General features: G+C 39.0%; 1 protein-coding gene across 1 annotated transcript in view; it reads right to left on the bottom strand.

Annotated features, from left to right (window-relative positions):
• Positions 1-11,356, bottom strand: part of ATR (ATR serine/threonine kinase) — a 132,584-nt gene that overhangs the window by 28,812 nt on the left and 92,416 nt on the right. Inside the window, exon 36 of the mRNA XM_011958085.1 lies at positions 7,140-7,282. Coding sequence (XP_011813475.1) covers positions 7,140-7,282 — 143 coding nt within the window. The remainder of the gene's footprint in view (positions 1-7,139; positions 7,283-11,356) is intronic.

Raw genomic sequence — 11,356 nt, 5'->3', positions numbered from 1 at the left:
CAAAATGCAGAAATCACCGGTCTTCTGTGTCCTTCGCGCTGGGAGTTGGAGACTGCAGCTGTTCCTATTCGGCCATCTTGCTCCGCCCCCCAAAACGTTTGTTAACTATAGTGACCATGTTGTAGAGTAGATCTCTTTAACTTATTCCTTCTCTTTAACTGAAGTTTTACGTTCTTTGACCAACATCTCCACAACTCCTCACTACCCCAACCCCTGGTAATCACCATTCTACTCTCTAGTTCTATGAGTTTAACATTTTTAGATTCTGCATATAAGTAAGATAATTCAGTATTAATCTTTCTGTGCTGGGCTTATTTCACTTAGAATAATCTCCAGGGTCATCCATGTTCTCACAAGTAACAGGATTCCTTCTTTTTTAAGGCTGAATAGTATTCTATTGTGTCTGTGTGTGTGTGTGTGTGTATGTGTTTGTAAGTATACATATATATGCCACATTTTCTTTATTCATTCCCATGTTGATGGACACTTAGTTTGATTCCACAGCTTGGCTGTTGTGAAGATGCTGCAATGAACATGGGAGTGCAGATATCTCTTCAACATATAGATTTAACTTCCTTTAGATATATACCCCATAGTGGGATTGCTAGAGCATATGATACGTCTATTTTTAATTTTTAAGGAATCTCCATATTGTTTTCCATAATGGCTCTACTAATTTACCTTCGCACCAACGGTGTATAAGGGTTTCCTTTCCCCGTATCCTCTCCAATGCTTGTTATCTTTTGTCTTTTATATGATAGCCATTCAAACAAGTGTGAGGTAATATCTCATTGTGGTTTTAATTTGAATTTATCTGACGATTAATGATGTTGAACTTTTTTTATATACCTCTGTTGGTCACTTTTATGTCTTCTTTTAAACAATGTCTGCTCAGACTCTTTGCCCATTTTTTTAATCGGGTAATTTGTTTTCTTTCTTCTATTTTTATTTTTATTTTTTGAGACAGGATCTGGCTCTGTTGCCTGGGCTGGAGTGCAGTGGTATGATCCTGGCTCACTGCAACTTCCACCTCCTAGGCGCAAGTGATCCCTGTTTCAGCCTTCTGAGCAGCTGGGACTACAGGTGTATGCCACCACACCCGAATAATTTTTGTATTCTTTTGTAGAGATGGGGGTTTCACCATGTTGCCCAGGCTGGTCTTGAACTCCTGGGCTCAAGTGATCCATCTGCCTCAGCCTCCCAAAGTGCCGGGATTACATGCATGAGCCACCGTGCCTGGCCAGGTGATTTGTTTTCTTACTATTAAGTTGTTTGAGTTCCTTACCTATTTTGGCTATTAACCCCCTATCAGATGTGTGGTTTGCAAATACATTCTCCCATTCTATAGTTGTCTTTTCACTCTGCTGATTGTTTCCTTGGCTATGCAGAAGTCTTTTGGTTTGTATAATACCATTTGTCTATGTTTGCTTTGTTGGCTGTGCTTTTTGGCTCATACCCAAAAAAATTATTGCCCAAACCAATGCCATGAACCTTTTCCTCTATGTTTTCTTCTAGTAGTTTTACAGCTTCAGGTCTTACATTTAAGTTTTTAAGCCATTTTGAGTTGATTTTTGTATATGGTGTAAGGTAAGAGTGTAATTCCATTCTGTTGCATGTGGACACCCAGTTGTCCCAATACCATTTATTGAAGAGACTATCCTTTCCCCATTGTGGGTTCTTGGCATCTTTGTTAAAGATAACAATTGACTGTAAATGCATGGATTCATTTCTGGGCTCTCTATTCTGTTCCACTGGTCTATGTAGATATTTTAATACTAATATTATACTGTTTTGATTATTACAGCTTTGTGGTATATTTTGAAGTCAGGTAATGTGATGCCTTCAGCTTTGCAGCTTTGTTCTTTTTTTTTATTTTAGAGATGTAGTCTCACTCTGCCCCCAGGCTGGAGTGCAATGGCACAATCTCGGCTCACTGTAACCTCCGCCTCCCGGGTTCTAGAGAAATTCTTCTGCCTCAGCCTCCTGAGTAGCTAGGATTACAGGTGCATGCCACCATGCCCAGCTAATTTTCTGTATTTTAGTAGAGACGGGGTTTCACCGTGTCACCAGCCCAGGCTGGTCTTGAACTCCTGAGCTCAGGCTGGTCTTGAACTCCTGAGCTTGAACTCCACCTCGGCCTCCCAAAGTGCTACGATTACAGGTGTGAGCCACCACGCTTGGCCAGCTTTGTTCTTTTTGCTCAAGATTTCTTTGGTTATCTGAGGTCTTTTCTAGGTCCATACAAATTTTAGGATTTTTTTTCTACTTCTGTGAAAAAAGTTACTGGATTTTTTTTTTTTTTTTTTTTTTTTTTTTTTTTTTTTTGAGACTCCCAGGCTGGAGTGCAGAGGCATGATCTCGGTTCACTGTAACCTCCGCCTCCTGGGTTCAAGCAATTCTACTGCCTGAGCCTCCCTAGTAGCTGGGATTACACCACCACATCTGGTTAATTTTTGTATTTTTAGTAGAGACCAGGTTTCACCATGTTGGCCAGGCTGGTCTCAAACTCCTGACCTCAAGTGATCCACCCGCTTCAGCTTCTCAAAGTGCTGGGATTACAGGTGCAAGCCACCGTGCCCAGCCAGAATTTTTAAACAAAACAAAACAAAACAAAAAAAAAAAGGAAAGAAAGAAAAAGCTATTGGAATTTTGATAGAAACTACATTGAATCTGTAGATCCCTTTGGGCAGTATGAACATTTTAATATTAATTCTTCCAATCCATAAACACAGGATATCTTTCCACTTGTTTATGTCTTCTTCAATTTCTTTTCATCAATGTTTTATAGTTTTCATTGTATAGGTCTTTTGCCTCCTTATATTTATTCCTAAGTATTTTATTTTTTGTAGTTACTGTAAATGAGATTGTCTTCTTAATTTATCTGCAAGTAGTCTGTTGTCAGCGCATAGAAATGCTACTTACTTTTGTATGTTGCCTTTATATCCTGCAACTTTATTGAATTCACTTATTTGTTCTAATAGTTTTTTATTGGAGTCTTAGGGTTTCAGTATATAAGGTCATGTTGTCTGCAAACAGAAAAAAGTTGATGACTTCTTTTCCAATTTGGATGCCTTTTATTTCTCTCTCTTGTCTAACTGCTATGGCTAGGATTCCTGGTACTACACTGAATATAAGTGGCAAGTGTGGGCATCTTTGTCTTAACCTTAGAGGAAAAGTTTTGAACTTTTCACCACTGAGTATGATGTTATCTTTGGGGTTACCATACATGGTCTTTACTGTGTTGAGGTACATTCCTCCTATACATAATTTTTTGAAGTTTTTTAGTCATAAAAGCATGTTGAATTTTGTCAAGTGCTTTCTCTGCATCTATTGAGATGACATGATCATATGGTTTTTGTCCTTCATTCTATTAATGCTGTATATCAAATATATATATTTGGATATGTTGAACCATCCTTGCATCCTGGAATAAATTCCACTTGATCATGGTGAATGATCCTTTTAATGTGCTGTTGAATTCGAATTACTAGTATACCTTCTTCATGAGGCCTACCAGACTTTTGCAGCAATTCAATGCAAAGAAATACACTTTTGAAATCATAAAGCCAGTGGCTTGTGGCTTGACTTTTGACCTCCATGACTTCTGGACTTCTTTGGTTCACTTTTGGTATCTGGCTAACATAGCCTTTCACATAGCTGGGACCATGGTTGTACAACCTATGCCTGGCTAATTTATTTATTTTTTTGTAGAGATGAGGTCTTGCCATGTTCCCCAGGCTTTTCTTGAACTCCTGGGCTCAAGCAATCCTTCCATTTCAGCATCCCAAAATTCTGGGATTACAGGCATTAATCAACGTGCCCAGCCATATCTGATATTTACTACATTTATTTTGATTTTTTTTTTTTTTTTTTTTGAGACAGACTCTTTCTCTGTCACCTAGGCTGGAGTGCAGCGGCATGATCATAGCTCACTGCAATCTCTACCTCCTGGGCTCAAGCAACCCCTTGGCTGAGCTTCCCTTGTAGCTGGGACCACAGGCGTGCACCACCTTGCCTGGCTAATTTTTGTATTTTTTTGGTAAAGATGGGGTCTTACCATGTTGCTCTGGCTAGTTTTGAACTCCTGCGCTCAAGCAATCTGCCTGCCTCGGCCTCCCAAAATTCTGAGATTACAGACATGAGCCACTGAGCCCAGCCTATTTTGAGATCTAATCACACATTCTATTATGTACCATTATTTAAATGTTTTATGTACTTAAGGTTTCTATACCTAATTGGATTGTAGATTCTTAAGGGCAAATATTAATATTTTAATCAGTAATAACACAATTATTCAGTCAGGGGATAAATATGTCTCAATAGCTAAGTTTACTCCCTTAAGCATACAAATATTTTATTTTAACTACTATGGATAGAAACAGGTTTTGAAATGTACTTACATTCCTGAAGGGTAATTTAAAAATACTCATTATACATAACAGTTTTATGCATGTAGAGGACTTTATATAACTACTTGTTTTAAAAGAAATGTGTTAAGTAAATTCTATGTCCCAAGGCACATGATATATACTAAGACTAACGAGCAAACAAAAGAAGCTATCACTCAGTGTTCAAAAGAACTGGGCCAAGAGTGATGGCTCACATCTGTAATCTCAGTGCTTTGGGAGGCTGAGGTGGGGAAGATTGCTTGAGGCCAGGAGCTCAAGATCAGCCTGGGCAACACAGTGAGACCCTGTCTCTACAAAAAATTATTTAAAAACATAGTTGGGCATGGTGGCATGTGCCTATCGTCCTAACAACTCAGGAGGCTGAGGTAGGAGGATCACTTGAGCCCAGAGTTCAAGGTCATAGTTAGCTTTGTGTGACTGCACTCCTGCCTCAGTGACAGAGTGATACTCTGTCAATTAAAAAAATGACAGGGTACCTTTAGTCATTTTGCTACCCTAATACCATCAATGACGAACCAATATTGCTTTTTTTTTCCCATTTTTTTTCCCTGTGACACAGCCCTCAGGAGATCCCGAGAACATATGCCCTCTCCTTTCTTCTTTTTTTTCTTTTTTTTTTTTGAGATAGGGTCTTGCTCTGTTATCCAGGCTGCTGTGCAGTGGTGCAGTCACAGCTCACTACAGCCTTGACCTCCCAGATTCAGGTAATCCTCCCACCTCAACCTCCAAAGTAGCTAGGACTACAGGCACACACCACCACCCCTGGCTACAGATATTGCTTTAATTCCTGAAAATATTTAACTGAGAAGTCATAGTACCTCATAATAGGCAATTTTAACAGATTTATTGATCTGAAGATATCCTTCCATGTAAAGCAATGGTATATGAGTATGATAAGGAGAATGTATGGAATGATATTATTTCTTAGTAATTAATAATTTATAAAAATATAAACAGTAGGCCTGAGATTATACTACTTGACTATAATGCACTGATATATGAAATTAAAAGTTTCATTTCATCTATTAACTAGTTTAAGAATAAGTACTTTCTACAAGTCTAATGTCAAAGTCATTTTCATATATATATATATTATACTACTTCTTATTGGAATGGGCTAGAAGGAAGTATTCCACTGCAATTAAAAATAATCAAGAAGGCTGAGTGGGGTGGCTCACACCCATAATCCCAGCACTTTGGGAGGCTGTGGCAGGCAGATCATGAGGTCAGGAGTTCAAGATCAGCCTGACCAACGTGGTGAAACACTGTCTTTATTAAAAATACAAAAATTAACCGGGTGTGGTGGCATGCGTCTGTAATCCCAGCTACTCAGGAGGGTGAACCCGAATCGCTTGAACCTGGGAAGCAGAGGTTGCAGTGAGCTGAGATCGTGCCACTGCACTCCAGCCTGGGTGACAGAGAAAGACTCTGTCTTAAAATAAAATAAAATAAAATAATTATATATATATATATATATAAAACCACGAAATACAACATTTAGGGTCTTCTGGAATTCTACGATTGGGGACTCAGGGGATGAGGGTCTTGGAATGGGAAGGATACTTAATTTGGTGCTGTTGAGTTTTTAAAAAATCCATGCTGTAGTATTATAATATGTATATTGGTTTTAGTTCACAGTTACTGGCTCCTAATTCCTTGTTATGTCAGGGCACTTTAGACCTCAGGAAACAGAATCTCTCTCTATGAGCTTCTCCTGTCCTTCACTCACCTGCCCAAAGCAGGATTCTAATCTGACTGTGCGTCAAAAGATTCTCATCCCAGAGAGGATCCTGCCCCACACCCTAGAGGAAGGAATGCTACATAGAAAAGGCCAAGAAAAGTCTGAACAGACAGACCTTGCTGGGTTTACATTATGAGCTGTTTGTCCACTCACATTTCTACATGGCTGTCAATCATGCCCATGTAATAAAAACTCCACTAAAAACCCCACAGGACAGAGTTTGGAGAGCCTCCAGAGAGTTGAACACATGGAGGCTAACAGGAGGGTGATGAAGACCTCTTCCACGTGCCAGGAGGATGGCACACCCCATCTCCATGGAGACAGAAGCTCCTGTGCCGGACCCCTCCAGACGTTACCTTATCTATCTCTTCATCGGGCTGTTTATTTGCATCCTTAAAATATCTTTCTTAATAAACCAGTAAACATGTTTCCCTGAGTTCTGTGAGCCACTCTAGCAAATTTATTGAACCCAAGAGGAGGTTGTGAGAACCCGAACTTGAAGCCAGTTGGTCAGAAGTTCCAGAGGCCCAGACTTGCAACTAGGGGAAGGAGGAGATGGTCTTGTGCCACCAAGCCCTCAACCTTTGAGGTATGACACTGTCTCCAGATACAGAGTGTCAGAACAGAATTGGAGGACATCAAGCTGGTGTCCACCGCTTGATATATGGGGAAAAAACTCCATATATTTGGTCACATAAGTCTTCTAGTGTGTTGATGACTGCTGTGTCAGTGTGAGAGCAGAGGAATAACATGGTTAGAGAGAGTTTCCAAAACACATGCCTATATCACTTTTTTCATTTAAAAAGTTAGTTTTTAAAGTGAAGAAAAAAGTTGCATAAAGGAAAAATTTACATCTTATCTAAGGTGATACACTGAATCAGTCATAAGCCAGAAAATACCTAGAATATGCTAAGACATGTGATAATAGTTTTAATATTAATAGTCATCCTTTCATATTTAATCTGCAAACATGCAGTTCTCATACTCACCTGCCAAAATGAAGAACTATATACCGGATGAGATCACCTTGCTTTTCCATTTTGTTGTCTGTGACCATGGGCATCAATTTGTCATAGTACTTGGCAAGGTAAAAATGCCCATCCTCCCATTCTGGCAGGCACGCGGTCACATCCTGTAAAAAAGAACATAGGATACTCACCTAAGGAAATACCACGCTATGCTGGGAAGTAAAATATGAATAGATGATTACGGATCAAAGTATGTGACCTTTATCTAGGCGGAGCAAAGTCAAAAGCAGACTCAATCTTTGATGTGGATAAGGAATAGCTACCTTCTTATAAAGGTTTTCTCAGGAGGGCTGATTGGTTCTGATGGGTTGTCCACTGCCCAACATGAAATAGTGTTGGAAAAATTCGCAACTTAGGAGAAGAAAACTCCATTTATGTTACCACTTTAAAAGATACATAGGGCCGGGCGCAGTGGCTCAAGCCTGTAATCCCAGCACTTTGGGAGGCCGAGACGGGCGGATCACGAGGTCAGGAGATCAAGACCATCCTGACTAACACGGTGAAGCCCCATCTCTACTAAAAATACAAAAAACTAGCCGGGCGAGGTGGCGGGCACCTGTAGTCCCAGCTACTCGGGAGGCTGAGGCAGGAGAATGGCATAAACCCGGGAGGCGGAGCTTGCAGTGAGCTGAGATTCGGCCACTGCACTCCAGCCCAGGCGACAGAGCGAGACTCCGTCTCAAAAAAAAAAAAAAAAAAAAAAAAAAAAGATACATAAAAGTAGTGCCTGGATGGGTTACAGTTTTTTTATACATAAATATGTGTGTGTGTATATATACACATGTATCATGAAAGGCATTTTTAAAAATCCTCAAAGCAGAAGTAATATCAAGTTTCTAAAGAGGGTAGGACTTTAAAAAGCATAAAAATTATGGCAAAATTAAAATCACATATCTTATTTTTCTCCAAGATCTCTCACAAGTTATTGCCCTTTCTCTCAACTCCTTCAGAAGCAGGCTTCTAAAAAGAATTCTCTACCTCACATTGATTCCTAAAACTATGTCTTTTCAGCTTCACTCCATTAAGGAGCTCCTCAAATCCAAGAGATATTTTACAATTCTGATCTCATTTGAACTCTCTTCAATATGTTTCTGGTGTCCAAGTCACATATTTCAAATGCTTTCATCCCTGACTTCTGTGAGGCCACCATCTTCCAAGTTTTCTCCTCTCTTTCTGGTCACTCTCACTTAGTCTCCTTTGTCATTTCTTCTTGCTGTTCCTGCCTTAAATTTTTGTGTGGTTTATTAATTTTTAATATGACATTATATGTGATGGGAAACACACAGGATCACTAACAGGTTTTTTTTTTAATTGAAGCTCCACTTTTCATCTAAAGAAGTTTGAGAACATAGTTTAGATCAGAAATCTTAAGTGAGATCTTGAGTTTCTACTGACTCTAATCTTGAGACTCTACAGACACAAACCTGCCTGGGAATAGAGGACAGAATGACATGATTAGATGTGTGGTACATGCTAGGTTCATGTACCTAACCAGCCACACAGGGTAAGGGCTGCCAGAAAAACATATTAGTCAATCTAGTCTTTCCTTCCTTTCTTCCTTCCTATCTGTCTTCCTGCTTTCCTTTCTTCCTCCTTCCCTAACTTCCTTCCTCCTCACTCTCTCGTTTCAGCTTAGATTTTAAATATTTATTTTGAAAAGTAAAATTCATATACTGAAAAATACACAAATCTCAAATTTACAGCTTGATCAATTATCACAAAGTAATTACCTTTATATAAAAGCTCCTTCCTACATCCCTCTCCTCTCTCTCTCCCTTTTTAGTTAAGATTTTTAAGTTTTATTTTGAAAAACAAAGTTTATATACAGAAACATACATGAATCTTATGTACACAACTTGATCAATTATCACAAATTGATCAGCCTCATACAAGAACTCCAGTTTTGTTCTGCCTGTTTTTGAACTTTTATATAAATGGAATCATACTATAATAATTATTATTGGTTGGGCATGGTGGCTTATGGTTGTAATCCTAGCACTTTGGGAGGCGAGGTGGGCGGATCACGAGGTCAGGAGATAGAGACCATCCTGGCTAACACAGTGAAACTCCATCTCTACTAAAAATAAAAAATAAAAAATTAGCTGGGCGTGGTGGTGGGCGCCTGTCGTCCCAGCTACTTGGGAGGCGGAGGCAGGAGAATGGCATGAACCTGGGAGGTGGAGCTTGCAGTGTGCCGAGATCGTGCCACTGCACCCCAGCCTGAGTGACAGAGTGAGAACTCTGTCTCCAAAAATGTATATATTATTATTAGAGACAGGGTTTTGCTCTGTTGTCCTGGCTGGAGTGCAGTGGCATGCTCATGACTCCCTGCAGCCACGACTCCTAATCTCAAGGCCATCCTCTCTCCTCAGCCTACGGAGCAGCTGGGACTACAGGCATATACCACCACACCCAGCTAATTTTTGTATTTTTTGTAGAGATGGAGTTTTGCTATGTTTCCTAGGCTGGTCTTGAACTCAGCTCAAGCAATCCGCCCGCCTCGGCCTCCCAAAGTGCTGGGATTACAGGCATGAGCCACCACGCCCGGCCCTACATGTATTATTTTTTATCTGGCTTATTTCATTCAACATTACATTTGTGATATCAATCCAAGTTATTGCATATAAATTTGGTTTACTATATAGTATTCCATTATAAGAATATGCTACAACATATTTATCTACTCTATAATTGATTGCCATTTGGATTACTTCCAAAATAAAATCGACAAATAATGTTATAAACATTCTTGTATATATTCTATGGGGACATGCTGGGTCATATTCCAAATATGAACCTCTAATGTATTGCAAAGAACTTCTAATCTGCAGCTTGCCTCTAACTCACAATGGTATCTTCTGATAAAGAGAAGTTATTGTTTATATTATGGTGTTTTTGTTATGTTTAAGAAGTCCTGACCTAGATTAACAATCTACCTCGTTTACTTTTGTTTATAGTGGGAAGAAGGGATCAAGTTTGATTTTTTGTTTTCCTGTAAAATACCCAAGTGATAAAACATTTATTGAAAAGACTATTTTGGTTATTCACAGTTTGCCCCTCCAGATAGATACACTTGCCAACTTTAGCCTTTTCCACTCTGCTTAATGCCCCAGGAAATTGAAATTGATGATTTATATTAATGGGCCTGTTTGCCCTCTGGCTTCCTTTGAAGTTCAATCAATGGAAGGTAGCAACAGATTAGAGGGTGAGGTGGAGAGTGAGGTTAAGGTCTTTATACCTGCTGGTTTCCTTCCTGCTGGGCTACAGTTGACAGTGGTTGTGTTTCTTTCCCTAAGGTTAAGTTCTGGTCCAATGGTCCTTTCCTACAAATTTAGCTCCCTTTACAGGTTCCAGTAAATGCTCTGTCCTTTTACTCCTTCAGGTCTAGAGTTAGCAACAACTCTCTGTTGTTGCTAGCCATGGGGTACTTTCACCATCCTTTGTTAATTTCCCTTAATTTAGTTTTTCATTAAACTCTCCCCAGTAACTTCTTTTGATTGGGCCAACTATTTTCTCCCTGCACCTGACCTCACACAATATAGTAAAGAGCATCTCAGATAGACTGGAGGTCACTAGGAGATATGACAACTAATGCTATATGGAATCCTCAATTCTAGACAGAAAAAGGACACTATTGGGAAAACTGGTGAAATGTGGTCTACAGATAGTTAACAGTACTGTTTATCAATGTTAATTTCCCACTTCTGATACTATAGTAGTGTAAAATATTAAAATTAGGGGAAACATGGTAAAGGGTAGATATGGAAATTCTCTATACTACTACCAACTTTTTAAAAGTCAAAGATTATTTCAAAATAAAACTGAAAAAATTAAAGGTGACAGAAAAGCTTCTTGGTTATTCTTGGACTTTATGTTTCCACAGAAATTTTAAATTCTAATTTTCAATTACCTGTTAGCATTTGATGAGTACTGCATTAAACCTCTAGGTCAATTTGTAGAGAAATAATTATATTATTGAGTCTTCCCATTCATACATGTATTCCAGCTACCAATTTATTTAGGTCTTTTTTACTTCACTCAATTTTAATGTTTTATTTTTTATTTTGTGGAGAGATCTTGTGTGCAATTTAATCTTAGGCATTTCATTATTTTTATTGCTATCCTAAATGATATCTTTAAAAATTTTAGGCTGGGCATGCATGGTGGCTCACAACTAT

Source organism: Colobus angolensis, unplaced genomic scaffold (assembly GCF_000951035.1).
Source record: "Colobus angolensis palliatus isolate OR3802 unplaced genomic scaffold, Cang.pa_1.0 Scaffold46, whole genome shotgun sequence".
Classification (NCBI taxonomy): domain Eukaryota; kingdom Metazoa; phylum Chordata; class Mammalia; order Primates; family Cercopithecidae; genus Colobus; species Colobus angolensis.
This window is presented reverse-complemented; position numbering and strand designations above follow the sequence as displayed.